The sequence below is a fragment of the Henckelia pumila genome, chromosome 4, assembly GCF_033568475.1.
Source record: "Henckelia pumila isolate YLH828 chromosome 4, ASM3356847v2, whole genome shotgun sequence".
NCBI lineage: Eukaryota > Viridiplantae > Streptophyta > Magnoliopsida > Lamiales > Gesneriaceae > Henckelia > Henckelia pumila.
Genome location: NC_133123.1, coordinates 149,037,780 through 149,065,037, shown reverse-complemented (window position 1 = coordinate 149,065,037; position 27,258 = coordinate 149,037,780). Strand labels below are relative to the sequence as shown.

Here is a 27,258-nt window from a genome sequence, read left to right as displayed (position 1 = left end):
AACTTCCACGCCTGAAATATAGAAATCAAGATTCCACTTGATAGCAAATGCTTCTTGACTTGATTGCAGACTACAAATAATTTTTCTGAGAGTTGATATCTTAGATAAAACCTTCACAACATTTTTTGCCTATGCATTCACATACACACATGGAGATGATATACTTGCAGTTGACTTGGTCGTTTGATATATTTAACCATTGGCATAGTTGACTTTGCTGTCTGATTTCGTTTTATTTAACCATTGGCATAATGATATGCGTTAGGATATTTTATATATCAACTTAGCTAAGACATTATTTGTTAATTATATCATCAAATGACTATGACTTGATCTAGGAGTTGAATTTGTTGTAACATTATTGTCACTTGCGTACGAGGGTGAAGAATGAAAGGAAAAAATGGGTTGCACATAAACAGTTTGAGGTGTTGTCCCAAGGTATTGACAACACCTACAATAACACCTTGAGTAATTTGCAGCGGAATTTATTTAAAGCGTAAATAAAATAAACAAGCAACCAATAAACGAACTCGAATGATTTAAGCAAGAGTATAAAATACTCTTGCAGCGCCTCAGGGCAAAACTTCACTAGAAAAACTTTCAAAGAGTTTTTACAAACCCTAAAACTAGTGATTATTTGAAAACTCAATTTTCTCAAGACATGTGAGAAAATAAACAAATAAAAGTTCTCCTAAAAATTCTATATTAACTAGAATAAATAAAAATGAGATCAGGAGAAAAAAATCTTGAAGCCTAAAACTTGTAGAAACACAACACTCTTTGATCTATGATCTTCAAGTGTTCTTCACGACTTCAAGCAACCAATCGACCGAAGTAACCTTCAGAAAGTCTTCAATACTCTCTCCGTAAGTATATGAAGCTTGTTAAGTAATTCTCTCTCGGTCTCACTCTACGTTTTGTGTACGCATATCTTCAATAAATAGACCAAGAATCCTTTTTTAGAATGTTTCATTGTAGGCGTAGGACTCTAGATCTTGATCAAGATAAATCTACACAATAAAGGAATCAACTCAAAGATATGCGATAATTTGATAAACTTAATCATATTTTAAATCAAGTTAAACAAAGAAATAAATAACTTCATGTCCAAGAAAGACAAAAGATAATAAATAAAATCTTTTGAAATAAGAAGATTTTAAGGAATAAAATATTCCTTTCAATCTCCCCCTTTTTGTCTTTCTGGACAAAACACATTTAATTTAAAAAAAACTTAATCACAGCTCCCCCTTAATCAAAACTCCCCCTGAATATTAAACCACAGTCTCCCCCTAAGAGTAATGTGAAGTGTTGTCAGTAGGTGTTGGCAACACCTATCTTCAACACTCCAAACCAGTAAGCATATGAAATCACAGAGAGACAGATAAGTCAGAGTAAACACAAAAAATAGTTTTGATTAGGAATAGAGCAAAAATAAAAGAACTAAGGCTTAAAACAAACTAAAACAATCTAAAGCAAATCTAGAATTGATTGCTTTCAGATTCAGCTTCTTCTTCTCCCGCTTCACTTTTTTCATAATCTCCCCCTTTTTTGTCCAGAAGGGCCAGCTCCACTTAACAGAGACTCATAGTGAGCCTTTAACCCTTCGTAGTAGGCAAGGTCAGCCTTTGCTTGTGCAATCTTCTGCTCAGCATGCACCAATTGAGCTTGTATGAATGTAGGATCAACATCGTGAGCAGTAGAAGGGGGCACAAAAACAACAGTAGCAGTGGAGGTGTTGGCAGCACCTCTCATAACACCTGCATAATCAGCAGTCTCAGACCAAGAAAGGTCTATCTTCCTATTTCCTTTGAGCAATGCCGGTGCAATCTTTAGCAACTCCCCAGACTCAATAAGGACTTCATCATCATCCTTCTCAATTTCTTGAGACATCAGCATAGAATAGATGAGTGATGGATAAGGCAGCTTCAAGGTAGGTTGTGCTCCATCTGCAAAAGCCATGACTGTGTCAAACACCAGTCGGCCATAGTTGAAATTGCTCCCTGTGCCAATGGCGTACAAGACTGGAGCCTGATGTTTGGTAACAACAGTGGAATTTCCAGAAGGGGTCCATGTTTTGACAGCAGTCTTGTGCAGAACAGAATAGAAAGAGGTGAGCTTGGCAGCCTGCAACTTCTTCGGGTGAGAGGTAAAAACAGAGACTTGACCACCTGTAATGACAGAGGTCATCTCATCCATAGAAGGTAGTGCAGCATCAACACAAGTAAGAGTATGGAGGAATCCATTTATCATAGCAGGACTGAAGGCAAATATCTGTCCTCGCACATACACCTTCCCATACTTTACATACCGCGGGTCCTTCACAGCCTCGGTCAAATTACAGTAGAATTCTCGAACAATTTCCCTGCAATATGGACCAGCAGTAGAGACGGTGGCCAGCAGGTTTCTCACTTCAAAGAATCTTACCTAATTTTGAGCTTTATAGCTCTCCACATCAATATTTCGTTCCTCAAGGAACTCACGATCAGAATACTTATCCCAACAGTCAGCAATTTCCTTGGAATAGAAAGCGGATGAGTAGGACGAGTTTACCCGATATTCTTCACCCAAGGTGTTGTCCAGGGTGTTGGCAACACCTTCCTCATCACCTTCCTCTTCTTCTTCAGAGTCATCAGAATCTGACTCTTCTTCCAACTCCTTTTCAGCATCTGAATCTTCACTTGAATCAGAACTGGAGCTATCTGAAGGTTGAGGGCGGTTATCAGCGAATTCTGCGATCATCTCCTCATCTGGTTCATCTTCAGATTCTAGAACAGGAGCAGGAGCAGTGGATGTAGGCTTCTTGCTTTTTGACTTTTTCATTTTAGCCATGAATTGGGCTATTGAAATCTCCTCATCATCAGATAGAACCGGAGGAGCAGCAGATGATGGTTCCTCAACAGTAGGAATTGATGCAGATGCATCTTTTTCTTCTTCAGCAACAAATGAAGGGGCTTCTGATTCTGTGGAATCACTCTCAGATGATGAACTCCCCTTTGATTTTTCTACAGATTCAAATGGAACGGGAATGGTTGGAACAGAGGGTTCCATGGCACTCGCCTTTCCCCTTTTTCTATGTACCAACTTAAAATCTTCATCAGAACTTGCATCACCCGAAGAGAATTCGGTGTCAATAAGAGAAGGTCGAGATGGTTGACCCTTCCCACGAAATCTCTTAGAAGCAGTATAATCTGGATTGTAACCTGCTTGTCTCTTTGATCTACGAGTTAAGGGTTTAGTAGGAAACACCTTATTCAGCAGAGACATATCGGGCAGATTTTTGACATCGATTTCATTGCCTGGCTCTCCTGGAGCGATGGAGTCCAAAGGCACTGGTTCATCGGCAACAGGAACAATTGCTTGTTCAACCACGGGGTGTGGTGATATAGGTGTTGTGACACCTTCCGCAACATCTTCAGTGTAGCCCATCTCAGAACGGATATCGTGTGAATCAAAACCTTTTCCTGCCATTTGTATATGTGAGAACGAAGGACAAGAACCGAAAACTAGGGCACAAGAATCAGAGAGTAAGAATATTGAGGTGCAAGACGAAACAGGGATATAACTTATTTCCAAAAACAGATAAGACCATGAATTTAAAAGGCACCAAATCTTTCCTATTCTTACTCGGAATCTGAGTAGGCCCCAACGGTAACAAAGATCCTAACGTTAAAAAAGACGGTAACAAATCGACTTTAAATTAGGCAATAAATCCCTTTGATTTCCTCCGATAATTTTGGCCCAAATATTTCACCAAATATTTCCAAATATAACTCCACATCAGAATATAACACCACTGAAACACAATCCAATCACATTCAAAAATTCAAAAATTCAGAAGATAGAGCAAAAATCAAAATTTTTGTTTGATTCGGAAGTCATAACCTTTTGACCAAAGATATTCACAATTCAAAAAATGCATGACCTATTTATGTCTAAAACAAAGTGTGACATTAAAATAAAATGCAATAAAATGCACAAATAAATGTTGACAAGTGAGGTGTTATCCACGATGTTGGCAACATCTCCCAGCAACACCTCAGGATTCTCAAAGAATTTTGTTAACAAATTCATTATTACAGAAGTGGTAGCCTGCACACTAAAGGAAACGATCTTCAGAGGACCCCTTTAGGTAGCTTTTTCCATTTGCTTCTGAATTTCAATCAAATTTGATGATTGAGCTCTTTAATGTTTAACCTTTCTTATTCATTTGAGTTTCTGAATTTGCGAAGTCACTTTTCACTTGGGACATGATCATGGAATACACGAACATTCATCCACTACTTTGTGACTTAGTCAGAACTCTTGTTCAATCAATCCATATTAAACAAAAAAATATGCTTTTTCAACGAATCCTGGGTGAAAACCAGTCAATGGTTACAAAGTATCAAACACATCACAAAACTAAATGAATGCATGAAATGCATTATGCCTAAGATCCTAAAAATGCACATGCATGAAAAGGTGTTGTCACAGGGTGTTGGCAACACTCCTGACAACATCTAGGTTCTATCTATAATGCACACATACTGAGAGACTTACTTAGGTTGGAAAATCTCTCGAAATCCAAAGATTTTGTGAATATATCAGCTAATTGGTTATTCGTTCCAACAAACTCAATTAAGATCATGCTTTTCTCGACCAAATCTCGAATGAAGTGATGTCTAATGTCAATGTGTTTGGTTCGAGAGTGTTGTACTGGATTTTTGGATATATCAATGGCACTAGAATTATCACAGTACACAATGGGAGTATCACTCTTAACACCATAGTCGTTGAGCATTTGATTCATCCACAGAAGTTGTGAGCAACAACTACCAACAGCAACATACTCAGACTCGGCAGTAGACAGTGAGACACAGTTTTGTTTCTTACTATACCAAGACACTAGGTTATTCCTCAAGTAGAAACATCCTCCCGAAGTGCTCTTTCTCTCATCTAAATCTCCAGCCCAATCAGCATCACTAAACCCTACCAAATTCGAATTGGTGTCTTTAGTGTACCACAAATCCAAATTCAATGTTCCTGCCACATATTTCAGTATACGTTTTACGGCCTTTAAGTTAGTAACTTTTGGGTTAGACTGGTATCTAGCACACAAACAAACACTATACATGATATCAGGTCTAGTAGCACTAAAAGACTACCAATTATGCTTCTATAGAGGGTGTTGTCAACACCTTCGGCAACATCCTCCCTAGACAGTTTTTCATTAGACCCCATAGGTGTGCGCATGTGTTTAGTGTTATCATTCCAAAATTTCTTCACAAGATTTTTAGCATACTTGCTTTGACACAGAAATATACCATCATGCATTTGTTTAACTTGCAATCCCAAGAAATATGTTAACTCACCAACCATGCTCATTTCAAATGTAGAAGACATGCACTTCACAAAATCATTAATCAGTTTATCATTTGAAGCACAAAATATTATATCATCCACATAAACTTGGCAGATTAAAATATTACCTTGAGACTTTTGCACAAACAAAGTCTTATCAACTTCACCTCTTTTGAATCCAATATTGAGCAAGTACTCGGTAAGTCTTCCATACCATGCACGTGGTGCTTGCTTCAATCCATACAATGCCTTTTTCAACTTATATACATAATCAAGATGATTCGGATCCTCGAAACCTTTAGGTTGTTTCACAAAAACTTCTTCATTTAGGATCTCATTCAAAAAGGCACTTTTTACATCCATTTGAAACAATTTCATTCCCATGCAACATGAAACAGCAAGCAAAAGTCGGACAGACTCAATGCGGGCTACAGGAGCAAAGGTTTCATCAAAATCCACCCCTTCAACCTGAGTATACCCTTGAGCTACCAACCTAGCTTTATTTCTAATGATGTTTCCCGACTCATCAGTTTTATTTTTGAAAATCCATTTAGTTCCTATGACATTACCATGAGCAGGACACGGTACAAAGTACCAAACATCATTCCTAACAAATTTTTCTAACTCTTCATGCATAGCATTTACCCAAAATTCATCTTTTAAAGCCTCTTTAACCTTTTTGGGTTCAATGTTTGACACGAAACAAGAGAATCTTACCTGAAAATATGTAGAACTCATGCACAACAGACCTGCCATCTTTCGATAATCCACTTTTTCTTTCCTTCGAGTTTGCAAGTCTTCATGCACACCTCCAATAACCTGTGAGGTTGGGTGATTCCTCTGAACTCTGCTTGGAACATTCTTTCCAGCTTCATTTACCTCACTGTTCCCATCAGTATTCTCATCAGTAGGATTTTCAACATATGATTCTGGAGTTTCTACAGGAGGTGTTGTCGGAGGTGTTGGCAACACTCCTTTGACAACATCTGAATTTCCAGAATTGTCTAGCAGATCATCAACATCGTCCTCAGCTGTTTTCTTTTTTAGATCTGCAGAGTCATCAAACACAACGTTAATAGACTCAAAAATAGTCCTTGTTCTCAAGTTATACATCCTATAGGCTCGGCTATTTGATGAATATCCCAAGAACATACACCTATCACTTTTTGCATCAAACTTAGCAAGATGATCCCTATCATTCAAAACGTGACATACACATCCAAAAACATGAAAGTATTTAAGGTTTGGCCTCTTACCCATGAGAATTTCATAGGATGTCATAGTAGTATCATTCCTCAAATAAACTCTATTTGAAATATGACATGCAGTATTCAAGGCTTCTGCCCAAAAACGTTCTGAAATATTCTTTGAGCTTAACATTACTCTAGCCATCTCTTGCAAAGTTCTATTTTTTCTTTCAGCAATTCCATTTTGTTGTGGGGTTTTAGGAGCAGAAAATTCATGAGAAATACCTTTCTTGTCACACAAACTTGCAAACGAAGAGTTTTCGAACTCCTTACCATGGTCAGTACGAATTCTGATTACCTTCAGATTGTATAGGTTCGAAATCTTAGTGAGCAGTTTCTTGAATGCTTCATATGTGTCTGATTTTTCTCTCAGAAAGTTTACCCATGTATATCGTGAGAAATCATCCACACAAACAAAAGAATATTTCTTACCTCCAAAGCTTTCAACATCCATTGGACCCATCAAGTCCATATGTAAAAGCTCAAGGCAGCGTGTTGTCACAGATGTTGGCAACACCTCGTGTGACACCTTAGTTTGCTTCCCTTTTTGACATGCTTCACAAACAAATGGAATTCCAGATTTTAAGTTAGGCATACCTCTGACAGCATCTAACTTACTTAGATTCTTTAATGTCTTGAAATTTGCATGACCCAATTTTTGATGTCATAGATCAAATTCATTCACTTTTGTGTGCCTGCAAGCCATCTCTTCTCCGAGCTGATAGCAGTTATCTGATGACCTTGTACCTGTCATGACACACAAATTTGAAGCATCAAAAACTTTGCATAATTTCTTATCAAATTGCACATGTAAATTCTCATCACAAAGTTGGCTTATGCTTATTAGATTTCCAGTTAGTCCTTCAACATGAAGCACATTCTGAATCTTAGGTAAGCCAGTGACATTCAAAGTTCCTTTTCCAACAATATTTCCTTTTGAACCTCCACCATAGGTTACTTTTCCACTTTTCTGTTCAACATAATCAGTGAGAAACTTTTTGGAACCTGTCATATGACGTGAGCTACCGATATCAAAATACCAAGCACCTGAAACATTAGTTCTCAAAGCAGTATAAATCATATAACATTGAATATCGGCTTTTGGTACCCAAACTTTTCTTACATAAGATCTATTTCTGGAGATGTTGTGGCGAGGTGTTGGCAACACCTTAGGCAACACCTTTGATGCAGATCCAAACCTGTAGTCTTCCTGCAGCTTAAAACAGTACGGTTTAATGTGACCAGGTCTATGACAGTAGTGACAAATGTACCTACGTTTCCGTCTGATCTTCGAAGGAGCAGTAGGCTGTGGCTTTGGTTTTGGAGGGACAATTGGTGAGGCCTTCTCATTGGAGCTTTCAGTACTGCAACTTTCCTTGACAAACACAGGGCATTTCGAACTTTCACCAACTTCAAATATGCTGTTTTCAAAACCTAAACCAGTCGTACCATCTCTTCCCATCATAAGAAGAGAATCAAGTTTGGAAGTGCTTGAATTAAACTTAGCCAAAGTAGCTTTTGCCTTTCTGAGTTCTTCCTTCACTTGACTTAATTCCATGTCCTTCTTACTCAGCATGACTTCCAGTCTTGACACATCAACCTTTAGATCAGAATTTTCCTTTGAGAGAACAGTATTCATCTTATTCTTTTCAATCCAATCAGCATATAATTCTTCAAACATTGTCTGAGCTTCTTCTATGGACATTTTCTCTTCATCTGTATCATTATCACACATATCATCAGCAACAGAGGAATTCAAACATACTGACCTTTGGGAGATGTTGCGGCCAGGTGTGGCAACACCTGCGGCAACACCTAAAGGATTGACTTGAAACTTATTCTTGCTTTTCAGTAAGGCAGATAAGGCAGTATGGCTTTCTTCATCTACTTGTTCTTCTTCTTCAGACTCCTCATCATTCAGAGAAGTGTTCATTCCTTTCCTAAGTGTATTGGCACACTCATTTGCATAGTGTCCAAAGCCTTGACAAGCATGACACTGAACCGTGTCCAACTTCTTTGAGACAACCTTCTTCTTCCCTTCCACCATTATTCGAGGCTTAGGAGTATCAGCAAGTTTCCTTGGTGATTGTTCTGGTCCAGTGATCCGTAAGGGCTTGTTAGAGAACATTGGAGCCTTGAGTTTTTGATCCGTCTTTCTTGACTCTTTTATCTTCTTCAGATAATCGTTGAATTTCCTTGTCATAAGAGAGATCGAATCATCTTCTAAATCAGATTGATGAACCTCTTGATGAAATTGAACATACTCCTCATAAGAAGGCTTTGAAGCTTGAAGTGCTATTGACTTTCCTTTATCCTTTTCTTGCTCTGCATTATTCATCTCAAAAACTTGAAGGATGCTTATTAGTTCAGTCATCTTCATCTTTGAAGTGTCCTTCACTTCTTCAAGTGCCCATATCTTCCCATTGAATCTTTTCGGCAAGGATCGAAGAACCTTGTTCACCAAGGTTTCACTAGCAATGGGTCCTCCAAGTGCATGCGCCTCTGTAGCTATCTCTCTAAGTTTCTTGTCATACTCAGCAATAGTTTCATTTTCATTCATCCTGATATTCTTGAATTTTGCATTTAACAATCTCAACCTTGTTCTTCTAACACTATCAGTACCTTCACAATGTTCTTGAAGAGCATCCCATGCATCTTTAGCAATAGTGCAATCAGATATAATTCCATACATCCTCATGTCCACAGTTGCAAAAATTGCATTGAGTGCTTTAGCATTGTGGCTTGAACTTTGTACTTCCTCAGCAGTCCAAGTTTCTTCTGGCTTGATGATATAGTCTCCATCTTCATCTAGTGTCTTTGGAGGAGTCCAACTAGTCAGAATGCTTTGCCAAGCACGAACATCCATAGCTTTAATAGTGTATCTCATCCTATTCTTCCATAGTGCATAATTCGTGCCATCAAGGACCGGAGGTTTCAAAAATGAGTTCGCAACAGACGATGAGTCCATCTTTTTCCTGTAAAAAATAAACAACCAAGATCAATTCTTAGTGTATCAAGAATATGGCTCTGATGCCACTTGTTAAGTAATTCTCTCTCGGTCTCACTCTACGTTTTGTGTACGCATATCTTCAATAAATAGACCAAGAATCCTTCTTTAGAATGTTTTCTTGTAGGCGTAGGACTCTAGATCTTGATCAAGACAAATCTACACAATAAAGGAATCAAATCAAAGATATGCGATAATTTGATAAACTTAATCATATTTTAAATTAAGTTAAACAAAAAAATAAATAACTTCATGTCCAAGAAAGACAAAAGATAATAAATAAAATCTTTTGAAATAAAAAGATTTTAAGGAATAAAATATTCCTTTCAAACAATATTGATTAGACTAACAAATGGAGATGAGGCGACTTAGTTTTAATTTCATAATAATAGTTTTTGAGCCATTAAGCAACAATAACAGATGACATCATTACCATTTTTAATTATCAATTTGCGCTAAAAGATATTATTTCTTTAACAATTTTATTATGTAATTTAATAAACATGACTTGTTGTAAGAGTTGAATTTGCTAGAGCATATGTATTGTTGTTGGAGGTTGAACAATATCTCAGTTAAATCATATATAAATAATCGAACAGATCTATCATCTATTTATATCTATGTCTATATCTATATTATTTTAAAAGTGTGATGTGTTATTTTTTTTTAAAAAAAAATCTAATGTGAGTTTTCATTGTTTATTTATTTGATTTTCCTTGAGTCATACGTGTTAATCATTAGAGATATGTATACATTTGTCTTTTGGTAATCATTTATGCTGAATGTTGTGTGTTTGTCCATATATATTTTTCTCTACTAATATTTATCATCTTTAATTAATTAATTTAATTATTTAAATTATATTGATTAAATTTAAGAAGTGAAAATTCTTTATCTTAAATAAAAATCATTATTTTATTTTATTTCGTAAGATTTAATGAATGTACGTTAAGATAGTGTTTTAAAATTTTGATATGTCGACATTTCTTCCTCTTTTACTATTATTAATTAAATAAATTATTTAAATTAATATGGGTTTATTAATGCTCGAAATAATGTGACGATTTTTTTCATACAAAAAATTTACCCATTTCGTTTGCCCAAATTTCATTTTAGGATTTATTTATCTGTTAAATAGTAGCTATTTACTATCGTGACTTATTGACTTTACCATTTTGCCTCGCATTACGTACTTTTGTTTTTATGAACTGGTGGTGTACACTATTAGACTGTGAAATGGAGTCATTGTGTGCGCTTCTCTCGCATTACTATATGATCAATGGAGAAAGTTTAAACCAAGTTTAGTTATATTTCCAATCAAACAGTTTTAATCTAGGTGTTAAAAAAAATGAAATTGTAATGATTAAGATATTTTACATATGCGCTAGCATGATATTGTCAACTTAATTATACTGCAAAAACTATTATACGAAGTTATTGTTGGAGACTTGGAGTTTTTAATCAATGTGGTGCACATGTTATCCGCTACATGAAGAAGAAAAAAAAAAAAGAAAGAAAAAAAAAGAAAAAGAAAAAGAAAAAGAAAAAAAAGATGTTATCCGCTACATGTACTAATTAAATGTCTTGTTCAAGCCAAGGAACTTATGCCGAAAAGGTTTGACAAATGATGATTTAGACGAGATTCGACATTTTTGAACCACGAAACTCTCGATTTCCATTTGGATTGTAAGTGTCCAACTCCTATATATTAAAGATAGGGCAGAAATGAATAGTAGAAAAAAAGCTTCAATATAAATATCTTTATTAATGCGTAAGCGATCATACCACCAGATAAACACCAAAATAAGCGATATTAACATAGTTGGATGAACATTGGAGTAAAATTATGTTACGAAATTTTGTTGTTAACAATATTGAACATATTTATGTTTCTTGATTTTTTAAACTTTAATACAAAAATAATTTTCAGATTTACGTACTATTCGGAAATTAAATTTCATATATTTCATAATTATGTTTCCCATAACAATTTATTATTTAACAACTGCACTTACTAAAATGAATCATGACCTCGAACTCGTTCACAAACAAAAAAAAAAATGAAACTAGATTTAAATAATATATATTTTCAGTTTATAACTTTATATTAAATATATAAATTGTTGTAGACACTACTCACTATTTGCATTCTCATGTTAAGGTGTTGAGCTTTTTTGAGTCAAATGGGTTCATGCTTTTTTTTTTTTTTTTTGAATTAGAGGAGGATTGTTAAAATTGGGTCTCCAACTCGAGATTTCGTCTAATATTTGAAATCTTAGTGGTAGATGAGCTAGCCTACATATCATCGGCGAGTTAATGCACTTTGATTTAGCAAAACAATCAAAATGGACAAAATCATAGCAGTGTTAGATATATTGTGTATTGATTTGATTGATTCTATATATGTATGATTAATATGTGTTATTCAATTTTTAACCATCCACTTTTGATTTGTTGGGTATATGGATTTTGATATTAACAATGTGTTAAAGATCAAGCATGTATCACTATGACAAAAACTATATGTGATACCCATGTTTCACATGAGAAAAATTCAATATTTAAAATGAGTTTATAATGAATTAAAATGGACTTTTATAACAAATTGGATTAATTATTTTCATAAATTAAAGCGGAAAAAGATATGAAGTAATTGTTACAGAAGTCTGTTGTGCAATCGCGCAGGCCCAAGTCAAGGCTCTAGACATGACATGACATAATGGTATCTGAGACACTCACTAGCGAGGCCAAAACCCGAGAATAAGTGTTACACAAGACAAAGTGTGATGTGGATGGGAATAAAGTGCTACATTACGGAAGCCACCTAGCAAACTCGCAGGAGCTAACTCTAGATTTTTGGCGCTGGTGGATCGAGAGTCAGGCCGCGACGAAAAAGAAATTTCAACAAAAAAAAAAAGCCAAAACAAATAGGATTTTTGCCATTGTTGAAACTACGGCTGAAGAGTGAAGAGTTAACAACCAAGTCCAGGGTTTGTGTGTGTGGTGTGGGTAAAGGTAAACAAATTCGTTGGCTGTTGTTGTCACTTAAATAGAGTGATTCAAATTATAACATGATTTTGAAGTAAAAGTCTGCAATGCAGAGAATTAGAGGAAATGTTCGTGTAGAAAAATTGTTGATGTTGTGTGGTTCATGGTAGCTGTACGGGTTGATCCAATTACACATAATTGAATACATATGATTTTTCATGTAGAACTATATTTTTACTATACAACATAAATAATCAAATGTAGCATATTGTATGTTACTGGATTTATCCTTAAGTGACATAAATAATCAAATGTAGCATATGCATGGAATTGAATAAATCGTCACACCTGTAATTGATCAAAAAAGTGGAGTCAAGATTGTAACATTGGAGTCGTCTTCTAGCACGAGGCCGAGGCATTGTGATGGTATCTCATCAAGGATGGATCCAAAAATTAGAGTAGGGGAGACTTGATGTTAATATAATAAATTATATAAAAAAAAAAAACCGTTAGATTGTTCTGTTTAATGAAGTTACGCCCTAGAATTTAAGGAGGTGGACAGAGACTTTTGGTGTGAAAAAAGAGAATTTTAATGAACTAAGGAAAAAAGCTCACACATATAATAAAAACATAAAAAAAAAAAAAAAAAAAAGTTTAAACTTGAATTACATCCGTCGCCCTTAGATCGCATTAAGCATGCAATAACATGTTATGTCCCTAACAGGCCAGATCTTCGGACTTGCCAAATTTTACTAGGCCCACATGTACATGGGCTGGACTCATGCTTATTAAGGCTGGTGTCCTATTGGTTACTCGGGCTGATGGGAGGCAAGTTCCGGCCCACTAGTAATTGGGAACAAATTCAAAAATTAGAAATGTTTTTTTGGTGCGTCATCAAGTTTTTTAGAAATGTATTTAATTTTCATGTATTGGTTATGAAACTTCTATATATATACTCTTTAAAATTGTAAAGATTTATCAATATAGAATTTTATAGTTTCAAATAACTGGAGTTGAAAATTAAAAAATTATAAATGTCAAAAAAAATCTAAATTTTTATATTATTTGTTTTTTTTGTTTAAATGTCACGCCTCAAGATCGAGACGCAACATCGATATTGTTAAATAATTTAACATTGTAACAATAAGCATCGTAGTTCATCAAAAAACCATAAAATCAATATATTACATAAAATGAAATTGTCTTTACAATACAAAAATGAGTGCAGAAGCGATATCATAGCGGAAACTAAAAGAAAAACAATTTCAGAATTCTTCTTGTCCTTGAAATTTGATCACCAACCTCAAAACATGTCTTGTTCATCTTCATCCACTTGGTCTTTACTTTTATCTGGGAAGGAAAGTAAGAGATGAGTATTTTGGGAAACACTTAGTAGGTGGAGGGGCATTCGTACACCCAAATAATAGATTATAAATAGAGGAAAATAATTATGGACGTGACATGTCGCAGAGTATGTCATGACACGAGTCAAGACATGATAGATACAATAATCAAATGAAACATTAAAACGTACCAGAGACGGAACATGGACGTACATATATATGATACTGGAATTCATCTCACTGTTCATAATATTAATTTACATATAAGCATGATTTTGGGTGTGACATGTCTGAGACATGTCACAACATGAGTCAAAATATGACAAAAACAGAATTCAAATCAGAGCATTAAATTTCATCAAAAACAAAACATAAACATATAAAAGGTACTGAAACTTCATTTCATTATTCATGGTTTGTTTTTATGTCCCCTATATGTTACTCCTCGAAGGGACGAAACCACTATAACGGTTTTACATCTACCGTGTAGAGGCCAATATAACGGTTTTATACCTACCGTGTAAGAGCCGCATAAATCTGTTCCTTATATGTTACTTCTCTAAGGGGCGAGGCCAATATAACGGTTTTGTACCTACCGTGTATGTGCCAATATAACGATTTCATACCCACCATATAGGAGCAAATATAACGGTTTTATACCCACCGTGTAGGGGTCATATCTCATCTTTTCATGTTTTCTTTCAACTTCAAAATCAAATCATAATAGTGTCGTTTTGAAATCTCAAAGCATAATGAATTATTCAAAGGAAACATGTACAATTAAACGGACATGAAAGAACATGGAATACGATCGACTTTTTCAAAGCAAACATCTCAAGACATACGAAGAAATCACATGGAAGTAGAATAAATTTCATACATATCAAGGGCATGAATCAATTGGTGTACGATCGGATTTCAAAGCGAATACATAGTATTTTAAAGAATATACATGAGTTCACTTACAGTTGTTTGGTATGAAAATGAGTGAGGATCAAAGATGGCCGAAATTTTCTTGCTACACGTTCGCTCCTCGTTGAAGAACGGTAGCTTGACATGGGACAGTCCTTTGGATAGCAATCTTACTTGAGAATGGACAACCATAGACCCAAAAGTCTAGGAAATTATGCAGTGTTTTCCCTACTTGATATGTCACGAGTAACTAAAAAAAATATCAGAATGAAGGAGAATGGAAGGAATTCTCGGATTTGAATAGTTTTGAAATACAGTTACCTTGCAAAAGAGCCAGAGAGCGTTTGAACCGTCGGATCGATATAAACTTTGGTCATCACATTCAGGATAGAGTGACTCCATTGTAAATGGTGGAGATCAGGTTTTGTTGTCATTTGAGGCAGAAAAACATAGACAAACATAACCTGTTGGTTTCTCACATAGAATATGTACAGTCTGCTTGTGAAGATGTTTTGTAGGAATCTAACCATCGGATTGGGCTGAAAATTTTACGGTATGTTAAAACATATTGTGATACATTCTGAACGGTGAAGATCGAATTTTATGGTCAATAAAATAAACAAACAGAGTTCTGGTTCATGGCCTTTTGGTATGTTTTCATTTAACAGTGAACGTGTACTTAGAGGGCATTGAGAGGAACGAATCTGCAGCAATTCCAAGGCATAAATATGCCTTAATTTTGGTTGATAAGGGCTGCAATTATTCTACATGATTTGTTTCAAATCTTAGTTGATTCTCTTCCCTAGAATTCGTCCATCACGAGGCCAAAATATGGAAAATGGATGCCATCCTTGGTTGATTCTCATTCCAAATTCTAATTTTTTGGCTGCCAAGTTTTGAAATTTGGGCTGCAACATTAGAGTCTTTATGGGCCGAAAATCTTCTAATTCTTTGATTGCATTATCTCAATTAGTATGGGCTTTTCTATTAAAAAAATCGAGTTATCACATTATGTATAAATGTTTTTTGTCATCATCAAATTCTTAGTGAAACAATGTTTTTAATTTTTATGTATTCGTTATGAAACTTCTACATTCTCTTTAAATGTAAATATCATGAATATAAAATTTTATAGTTTCAAATAACTCATTGAAAACTATAAACTATAATTGCTAAAAAAAATTCATTTTCAGGCTGCATTTTTTGTTTTTTTCTTAAATTAACTTTTAAAAAAAAAACTCACATAGTTAGAGGTCATGCACAATCTTATTACAAGAATGATTTAAAAAATATCATGTACACATGTGTTATTTTGCATGATTATTGAGGATGAGGTAGATGAATATGTGAACTTGTCGGATGAAGACATTTTTCCACCCGCACGAATTCTCATGGGATCTACTCAAGAATTTCGAGAGTACCTCAATATAGCGAGCTACATGACAGAGAAGCACATCACCAACTTGGTTGAACACATATGTGCACTAGACGGAAGCAATTAGTGAATAACAACTTTATCATTAAATATTTCGATTATACACACTTATGTTTTTTTTTAATTTATCTCGGTCTTTGTCAATTGTGCACTTATATTTTTAATTATTAATTTATTTTCATCGTACTTTGTTGCGTACGACCGTTATTCATGAATTTACACTATATTATTAATTAGTAATATTTTCATCACATCATTTTTATTTTATTAAATATTCATTATAACACTTGAAATATTTTATTTAGTCACCATAATGAAAATTTTAAAATTAACTATATTTTGATTAAAGATTACTTAAATAAATAAAAATATTAAAACATAATTATATTTAAATAAAGAAAAATAATAAAATCTAATTAATCTAATTACTTTACATTAATTTACGTAATCACTTAAAAATATTAAAAACACAATTAATCAAAGATAATGAAGTGCATAAAAATTAAAATTTAATTTATTAAATTAGTATTATTTAACATAAAATTCAATTTTATATTATAAAATTAAAATTAAAATTTAGGTAATAATAATAATAATAATATGTGTAGAAATGATTAGTGGGACCCGTAAAGAAGTTATTTTTTGGGTTTATGATTGTAAAAAAAATTATAAAAATTTTGTTTTGAAATTAAAATGATATGTTATGATGAGTCTAACGATGGAGTTGAGTTTTTTGGTTGCGGGTATCTAAAATATTCTGAAGAGACATCAGAGCTGCATACGACGCCGCCATGATTGAAGCTTCAAGTTTCGGTAATGAATTTGGCTTCTGCAGATATATTTCAGAGAACACAACATCATGATTGGATTTAGTTTGGCTTCGGCTGAGTAGTAAATTATTGGATTATGGATCATTGTCATTTTTGCACATTTATTGTTTTGAAAAGTCCAAAAAAAAAATGATTTTTTTGGTTATTTACGTAATATGAATAGTGTGGAGACCCAATTTAATTAAAGGCTTTGAAAAAGATAAAGAAAAACTTATTGGAAATTAGATATTAGAATTAGATTGAAAATTATTGTGTGATGATGTAAGTGATTATATATTTATTTTTGAACAATTCTCAATTGAAAATTTGTAAAACCTCAACATTTGTGATGAAAAACACAGTTGAATTGAGAGAGAAAAATTTATAAATTATATTATGTTTATACGTAGCCAGTGCTGAGAAGGCTGGAAGATGAGCTCTGAAAGCATTCAGAAGAGACATTAGAGTTGCATACGCCGCCGCCATGATTGAAGCTTCAAGTTTCAGTAGTGAATTTGGCTTCTGCAAATATATTTCACAGAACACTGCATCAGGATAGGATTTAGGTAGTGTTTGGAAGATTCTTAGAAGCACTTTTCAGCTTTTCGTTCACAAAATTTTGAAATTTTGTGAAATTTTGTTAACAAAAAATTGAAAAATGCTTTCTAAAAGTTTTCCCAAACACTACCTTAGTTTGGCTTCTGCTGAGTAGTTAATTATTGGATTATGGACCATTGGCATTTTCGCACATTTATTGCTTTGAAAAGTCCAAAATAAGGTTTATTTTGGTTATTTAGGTAATTTGAACAGTAGTGTGGAGACCCTACTTAATTTAAGGCTTTGAAAAAGAAAAATGAAAACTCACATAACATGTTCTTCTTACATACCAATTTAAATTAAATAGTAAGGGTTCGTTTGGAGTTCGTGATAAAATAAATAATATAAAGTTAAGTAATATTGTAATAAAAAATAAATAAAGATAGTTAATATAAGATAAGATTTGATTTGATTGATATATTATGGTTTGTTTGATTTGATTGGTTATATTTTATATAAAAATAGTAAATTACAATTTTATCATTTTAATAATTAATACTAATATAAATAATATTATTTATAAAGGATAATATAGTAGTTTAAATAATAATTTGACTGATGTAAGATAAATAATTAATGATTTGATTAATGTGACATAAGTATTTGAAATATGAATAAATAATATAACAAAAAAACATGAGACTTAATAAGATTATTAATACATAAAGTCAAACATGTCCTAAGTTACACATATTGGAGAATGGAGAGATTAGAGAACGACTGAACGAACGAGGGAAAGTGTTTTAGAAATTAGGATTCAGTTTTTTAAAATTAAAATAATGTACAACATTATAAATATTCTATAATAATAGTAATTAATATATCGGTCATTTGTTGACTGAATGTAAAATTTTGAAAACCGTAACCAAATCGAATGAACTGATAAGATCGGTTTTTTTAATGTTAAAACCAAATTTTTGAAATAATCAAATCTTTGAATTGGCTTAATTCGATCGATTAATTCAATTTAACCGAAAAGCTGCTCTCCCTTACATATACGCATCACGCATGATGACCAGAGTTAGATATCTATTTATTATTATTAATATACAAATATCTTATCGTCAATCATCATAGACGTAGTTTTTAAATTAAATATAAGATATATAAAATCAGAGACCGAGAAAACTTAATGTTTGTATAAGTTATAGGTACTATAATGATATTTTGTTAATTGCTTACCAATACATTTATTTTTAAATATTATATTTTAAAATATATTTATAATATTAATTAAAATAATTATATCAAAACCGAATTAAATCGATCGAAATAACCGAATTAATTTAGTAGAAAATCAAAATCGAACCGAACCGAAGAAAAACGGTTCAAATTTCAAATTATATATTGCTAAAATCGAAACCAAACAAACCGAAATAAAAAAAAAACAAAAACCGAACCGAACCGACCGATAAACATCCTAAAAACTATTATTTTTTATAATAGAGATATATCTCATCAACTTATTTCATGGATATAGAAAACCATCTCACAAGACTTCTATTTTTTTCCAAAATTTTCAATCATATATATTTTATTTATATTTTAAAAATTAATTATATATAAACAAAGTAACATAATCATTTCAATATGTTTGAAAGTCATTTTTTAAAAAAAATAATGATAGTTCAAAAAGAATACTTGGACAAGAGTCATTTTTCAGGCGATCGCCACGATCATATGTATAGCTGCTACGTATTTTGTTGTCAAAGTAATTAGCATTAAGAAATGCAAATAGATTGATGAAAAATACAATAGCTCGTCAAATCTTTTTTTTTCACTCTATCACGTTTTATGACTCGAAAGCCTTCATTTCCATAGCTCTGTTGTTCCTCACCTACTTCCTCTGCCCAACCATTGGTAGAATCGCTACAATCAAACACTTGAATTTTTACAAGTGTTGGATGTTCCCCAAAGTCTTGAGGAAATTCCTCCAAATCTAAATATCCAAGAATTAAGTGCTGGAGGACTGGGAAGTGTGTCTTGTCTGCTCTCCAATGTAACAAATCAATAGCCTTAAGGAATAACACTTTCAATTTTACAAATTGACCTTGTGTTGGACACCACGTCTGCCCTTCACACGCGCCATTCCAGAGCTGAAGTAGCTCAAGATTAGGCAATGAACCCACAATGCTCATGCCTTCCCATGGTAACCTGCATCTACGTAAACTCAACTCTTTGAGAGAGAATGGGAAGCTGAGATATTTCCATGATATCAGGCAATGTGGCTCAAAACGTAGTTTTTGGAGTTTTTGCAAGTGGACAAGATTGTGAAGGTGGAACAAGGGCCATTCCACTCCTACTCCTGGGTATAGATCTTCATATTCAATTCCTAATACCTTCAGATTTGGAAGTCTCGTATAAACCTCCTCACTACACCTAAAAAATACAACCGTGCAGAGAGTCTGCAGATTTTCCAAAATATGATTGTCCATGGGAGGGTCAGGTAAAACAATTTTATTACTCTCCAGATGCCTGAGGTGTGGCAAACACCAAATTTCTGGCGGCAGATATAAAGGTTCAAATAAGAAATTGTTAATGTGCAAAGTCTGTAGATTCCAACACAAGGACATCAAAGGATAAAACCTCGAAATCGAATTCGGATCCAAATGACCAAGGAAATACAAGAACCGCAGGTTCATTAGCTGCGAGTTTTCATCAGGTAGAATTGAATCAATCATCGACAACACCCTCAACGATTGTAATTGACCATCGTACCATGACGTGCTATCCGACCCACCGGTAATAGACCGACCTAGTGATGCGGGTACCAATATGTCAAGGGCACGTGGCACGAATCGTTCTGTGTTAGATGGACGAAGACGGAGGTGAGAGATGAATGTTGGGCTCCGATCATCTTCCACACGAAACAGGTTTATTTTTTGCACCTCCCTCAAACATAGGTCTCTCAAGAGATCATGCATACCACAACTTACTAAGTTACCAAGGAACCCTCGTCTACGAACGAAAAGGAGGTTTCTATCAACAAGTTCTGTTATGTATTCATTTCCTGCCTCTTCCAAGCTTTTACCTCTTATAGGTTTTAGAATTCCCACAGAAACGCATTCCTTGATGATCCTAGGGATACGAATATTATATGTTATTAGATCCGAAGCCAAGTAGAGAAAGCATGGTTTCAAATGAATAGGCAAGTTATTGTAACTCAAATATAATATCTCCAAGCATTTCTCGTAATTGTCCTCTGAATTTATGATTGACTTCATATTTTCAACTACATGCTCCCAAAACACCATCGTCTTATCAGACTTGGCGAGCACTCCACCAATCACCACAATTGCTAGAGGAAGTCCTTTGCAATTTTTCGCAATCGTCTTCCCTAATTCTTCCAGTTCAGGAGGACAACCTTGTTCATGTCCGAAAACCTTTTCGCTCATCAATTCCCAGCTCCTGTTGTCATCTAACAAATCCAGTTCAAAGAGCGGACAAGAGCTCAATTGCTCTGCCACCTTCTTTACCCTCGTCGTTATCATGATTCGACTTCCATTGTTGCAATGATCTGGAAATAATCGTTTTATCTCGTCCCAAGCCTCAATGCTCCATAAATCATCCAACACGATCAAATATCTTCTACCAAATAACATTTTGTACAATATTTCACCCAATTGTTCATCACCAGTATCACTCTTGGCTTGGCCCAACTGATCATCACTTAAATGACCACCCTCTGATCTACTTTGTCCAATTTCTAGTAGCATTTCATAAATAATTAATCGTGTACTATATTTATGAGATATTGTAGCCCAAGCACAAATATCAAAGTGATTCTTAATATATGGATGTTTGTAGACATTGTTAGCAAGAGTAGTTTTACCGATACCTCCCATTCCAACAATTGCTACGATTTGGCGATTTGATTGTTGCCCAGTGAGTATATCCAATATTCCTCCAACTTCTCGTGAGAGCCCACCATGGGAGCTGATCTTGATGCCACAGAAGGCGAAAAATCTATGAAAGTGGGATTTTCCTCAAACTTCCCAATAGTCTCTTTTATCCTCATCACATTGTTCTCGATCAGATCCTCCATCTCTTCTGTAAATGTATGGATAAATTGGGAGAAGCGGGTCGAGGCCTTCGCCCCTCTACTCGTAGATCGTGCTCCAATTTGATGAAATACATAGGACTCGATGATATCATCTGCCACATTAGCTTTAGCTGCAATTTGATTCTCCACTCCAGCCATTTCTTGGTGGGCTCTGTGTGAATAATCTTCGAGAAATTCTTGAAGGAAACGGACCTTTTGCAGCAGGGACTTGATCTGTGTTTTGTTTATACGTAGCCATTGCTGGGAAGGGTGCAAGATGAGCTCTAAAGTATTCAGAAGAGACATTAGAGCTGCATATGCCGCGGCCATAGTTGAAGCTTCAACGTTCAGCAGTGAATTTGGTTTCTGCAGATATATTTGAGAGAGCACAGGTTGGGGAAAGGATTTATGGACCATTGTCATTTTTTCACATTTATTGCTTTGAAAGTTCAAAAAAAAATGATTATGTTGGTTTCTTTACGTGATATGAATAGTGTGGAGACCCTACTTACTTGAAGGCTTTCAAAAAGAAAAAGAAAAAGGGCTATGCTATGTACACATACTCTTACACACAACTATTAAATATAAAAATATTAAATATTATTTTTATCTTAAAATTCTTTAAAAAATTATTAATTTTCATAAACAATTACTTGCCTTGCTTTAACAAAATATTTTTAATGAAAATATTATTCTTTATTCTTTATTGTTTCTTTTTTACAAAATATTTTTAATGAAAATATTATTTTTTATTTTTTATTGTCCATTTTTACATAATATTTTTAATGAAAATATTATTCTTTATTCTTTATTGTCCATTTTTACAAATTTCACGTTGAGAGACAAAATTACACAAATAAAATTAATTTATATCTTCCAAATTATATTAATTATTTTGATTTAATATGATTCATTCTTTTTCTCCTTTTTTTTGGCATTTGGCCTATCAAGTTTAACTTGAACACATTAAATTTTAATTTTTTTTTAAAAAAAATGATGAAAAATAATACATTTCCCAGTGAATTCAATCAACTAGTAAAAATTTTTCTTTTGAGCCTACATAAATTTCGGCATGACCTTCCCGTAAATAGTACATTCCAAAAAATCCAAACAACACAACAACCTATTAATACTCAAAAATAGAGTCATGTTCAGCAACACAAACCATACAGTTGCACACATGCAGAGCCGGTAAGGCTCGATCATACCAAAATCAAATCCAAGACGTCAACTGTATAACACAGCTACTCAGGGCATCTCCTTGGCAAAAATCTAAACTGGACGTAATACATATAAACTGGATAATTAGCATCGGGTCCTTACACATGTCCAATTAACGTGCTTCATTATTGATTATACAGTTGGATCCGATCACTTCATCCTCATTCGAACACCATCTTGATGAGCATGGTGTTGTCGATGCCTGATTAACTCCATAGTTGGATACTAAATGTACTCCATAATCGGCATTCCAAGGATGGTAATGAACACCCTATAATGATTATGTCAATGTAAGAAACAAACATATATATATATATATATATATATATATATATATGATTAACAACATGACAACGAAAACATAAATGTCATACCATTAATTGTTGTGAGAAAGCAATTGGATTCATAACAGAATTCTCAACACTTGATTGAATGATCACATTATTGTATTCAATATTTTTCGGTTGAAAGTTCTTTCCTTTGCTTGATTTCACCAAGACCTATGAAACCAACATATGTATGAATATAATGCAATATATTGTTACTAGTTAATTAAAGATGTATGAGGAATATTTTTTACCTTTGATTTCTTAGAACACTTCTCCAACGGACCTTTCTTTCGAAGCTTTTTAGGGGCTCCTTCTGTTTTAGTGTACTTTGGATCAAGAACTTTGCAAGTAGTCATAGAAACTTGAGTTGTATCATCAACATGATCAGATTGTACTTGCATGCTCTGTGGTGATACCAAAGTACGACTACAACCTGATCGCAACTTTGATATAGCAAGATCACTTGCTTTACTTTCAATCCACTCGAGAAGCTTTTGAGTTTCTTCATCATTGTCTGCAGCCATATCTGCAATATTTGTAAATGCCTCGCACAACCTCTCGTAATTTAACTGACCAGGAGTAGTTAGCCATCCATTATAATTTATCTTCACCCTCATATACAATCTACTCACGTCCTTTCTCCAACGTCGAAGTATATATTGCTCAAGAACGACAGAACACTTGTTACGGATCAGAACTGCAATAGCATGCCTACAAATTATTCCCCTGAACTCAAATAGATGACAACTACAAGAAAATATGCATTTATCTCTCTCAAACATAATTTCAAATCTTTTTTCTTTAACCCTTTCATGTACTGTAAAGTCTTCTATAACCACATATCTCGTGCCAAAAGACCCATCTTCACTGGATTCAATGTCACAATACATCTTTTCAGTTAATTCTTGTTGAAATTATTTAAATTTTGCAATTGTATAAGCACTTTGAAATTGCCTCTCTATATCAAATTGAGTAACGCAAGGGACCAACTGTGAGAATGATTTAAAATCAGCTTGAAACTCTTTCTCAACTTTACTCCTTAGAGCTCGCTCATATTGCTCCACGAATTGTTTCAAAGATGTTTTCGAATGGACATACCCGTCGAAAAAAGAATTCATACTCTCGCTTCGTTGGGTTGTTGACATTCCGACCCGAAATGAAGTTATGAGAAAACATGGAACCCAACGAGTTTTCTCTCTAAAAAGTCCAATCAACCAATCATTATTTTGCAAATCATACATATCAAGCATAGAAAACCAACCATGTTCGAACTCATTTGTGCTTTGTGATTCATATACCAATTCATGTACAGATGAGAGTATGGAAGCCTTTTGACAATGATATCCAAATTTTTCAGGTAATTTCTTAAGGATATGCCATAAACACCACCTATGTTTTGAGTTGGGAAATGCTGCTTCTATGGCATTTTGCATTGCCCTATCTTGATCAGTGATTATCCCTTGAGGTGACTTAAATTCCATGCACTCTAGCCATATCCTAAACAACCAGACAAATGTCTCTGTATCCTCACTAGAAAGTAAACCAAAACCAAGCAGTGTTGAGTGTCCATGATGATTAACACCGATGAAAGGAGCAAATGGCATGTCATACTTATTAGTTAAGTACGTTGTATCAAAAGTTACTACATCTCCAAATTCCTTATAAGCTTGTCTACACCTATTATCTGCCCAAAATATATTCTTTAATCGACCATCACCATCCAAATCCAATCTAAAGAAAAAACCAGGAGAAAGTGACTGCATTTTGGAGAAATAAGCTTGAATGGCAGCTGCATCTCCCTCTCCAAGTCTTAATTTCCTTACTTTATCAATATAATTTCGACAATCTTTTTCAATAAAAGTCATTTTTTCATATCCACCTACTTTAACAACAACTGAGTTATAACTTTTATGAAGAGGAATACCTGCTATATCATTTACTTCCAGTTGTCGTTTCACGTGAGCATTCAACTGACGATAGCATCGAAATGCTCTAGACTTGGTTGGACTAGTTAGATGATTATGTCCGAGGTGGACACCAGTAATTTTCCATACTCCAGCAGCATTTGAACAAACTAACAGTCTAGCTTTACAACCTGTTTGACCGGTTGGTTGGGGCTTCATTGTAGTGCTTGTATTACTATATCTGCGCCTTTCTCGACTACAAGTGAATGCAATGTACGTGACAACCCCTTCTTTATTCTTATGTGAAATTTTTTTCTAACTGGAAAACCAACATGATATGCATATCTTTTATAAAATTCGAAAACTTCATTCTCATTTTCAAATTTCATTCCAACCTTGGGCTCAATCTCACTATCTTCTGCAAGCAAATGTACATCGTTCACTAAACCATCATTTTTTGAGTTTAAAGTACCTACACAAAACATGTATAAAAACATGCATCAAATTCATATAAACATATTTAAATAATGCCACTAACTATCCTCGTTACTTTACAGAAAGTGTAGTATGGAAAAGAAATGATCTTTTAAAGGTTTGAATTGGTCTGCCCTAAACTTTTTTGCTACTCTCCCATTATGTATAAGATTTATGACCAAGATTTGTCCACGTAGAATTCAATTATTCATTCAATTTTTTCTTTTCTCATTATTATTTAAATTCCAAAGCTTGCTTTCACTTTCTACTTCATCAGTGCCTCCTTTACGCATATGCGTACACCTTTTACTTCTTCTTTCTTCACAACATAAAAAGCTGTCGTAAAAAAATTGAAATGCTCAACAATTAGTCCTATGTATGTTGTTTTATCCAATTACCTAATTTTCTAAACTTTCCATTTTCCAAATCTAGTGTTTCTTATTTATGAATAGTTATCCAGTTTTTTGAAATTTATTAAAAGACAAATCCATATTAAATCCGCTGCAAAATCCAATCTAACGGCCCTTCCACAACACAAATCTCACAGTACACCCATTTGGGAGTTCCGAGGGGTTGATTTTGGTTAGATATTAAATCTTTCTTGTTTCTTCATCATAAATACGTATAAATACTTTTATTTTGTTATTATTATTTCCAGTTTAAATCTGTAAACATGAAGTAGAAATGAGAGTGCAGATACTAAAAGTACCTGGGTCAGACATCAGGGAGGTTGCCGGATACGGGAAGATGACTGACCAGAAGATGAAGGGTTCAGACAAAAAAAAAAAGAGGAATGGAAAAAGGAAAATAAATTAATGAGAATACTTCTTAGTTGCTGCGTAGAAAAATTGGTAAAAAGTATCCAAAATATCGCGAGATGAGATGTTGAAGAAAAGTTGTGTAATCTCCTGTGTACAACTTTTTGTACACACAGCATTTCCCAAAGAAAAAACTCGTTTTCAGATTGCATTTTTTTTTGTTATTTTCTTAAATTAACTTTCTTTTTAACAAAGAAAAAAACTCACATAACATGTCTCCTCACATACCAATTTAAATTAACTAGAAAAATATGTATGTGTGTTGCACGTAACTATAATTTTATTTGATTGAGATCGAAGTTATTAAATTTTGAATATTATTAATTTAGTTTTATTAAAATCAAGTGGTATACTTTTTATTGACAAGTTCAAACTTCATTCTCTATTATTCAATATCTAATTAGCTATTGAAGCGGAAATGTTACGTCTTTAATTTTTTTTGTTATATTTGTCGGTTCCTAATCGACTTTTTTTTGTAGTGATATTATATGTTTATTTTTTTAGTTTAATTTATTTTTTAGCTAACTTTAAAGCAATGATATATGTTGTATATATATTTAAAAACGTAAATATATATATATATATATTTATTTATATATATTTCTACTATAAAAGTATGAATGATGGGCAAAATTTTTTCATTGTGAATGTAAAATTTTGCCCTCAAATTGTATATGGATCAAAAAGCATGTATGGGCAATTATGAAAAAATAAGGTAAAAAACAAGGGCAAAAAAAGAATTAGAATTTTAGTAAAACATTAAGTAGACATTGTATCATGAGTAATGGGGTG

The 27,258-nt window shown here is 33.8% G+C and overlaps 2 protein-coding genes across 2 annotated transcripts; both read right to left on the bottom strand.

The window, feature by feature from the left end:
- Positions 1-19,399: 19,399 nt before the first annotated feature.
- LOC140862034 (putative late blight resistance protein homolog R1B-16) lies at positions 19,400-21,394 on the bottom strand. The gene has a single exon (XM_073265040.1). The coding sequence runs from the start codon at positions 21,392-21,394 to the stop codon at positions 19,400-19,402; it is 1,995 nt and encodes a 664-aa protein (XP_073121141.1).
- A 140-nt stretch (positions 21,395-21,534) lies between these two features.
- Positions 21,535-25,393, bottom strand: LOC140862033 (protein FAR1-RELATED SEQUENCE 5-like). Its single transcript, XM_073265039.1, has 4 exons — positions 24,225-25,393; positions 23,522-23,981; positions 23,316-23,441; positions 21,535-22,086 (listed from the first exon to the last, which is right to left on the bottom strand). Exons 1-4 carry the CDS (start codon positions 25,391-25,393, stop codon positions 21,535-21,537), a joined length of 2,307 nt encoding a protein of 768 aa, XP_073121140.1.
- Between the last annotated feature and the right edge of the window lie 1,865 nt (positions 25,394-27,258).

Bases quoted from the DNA above. Each gene is read 5' to 3' on its own strand.
- LOC140862034 (XM_073265040.1), bottom strand. From the start codon at position 21,394: ATGCTACTAGAAATTGGACAAAGTAGATCAGAGGGTGGTCATTTAAGT.
- LOC140862033 (XM_073265039.1), bottom strand. From the start codon at position 25,393: ATGAAGCCCCAACCAACCGGTCAAACAGGTTGTAAAGCTAGACTGTTA. The intron at 23,982-24,224 runs GCAATTTCAAAG...AATAATTTGTAG, and splicing joins ACTCAATTTGATATAGAGAG to GCATGCTATTGCAGTTCTGA. The intron at 22,087-23,315 runs GTATGACATTTA...ATATATCTGCAG, and splicing joins CTTTCTCACAACAATTAATG to AAACCAAATTCACTGCTGAA.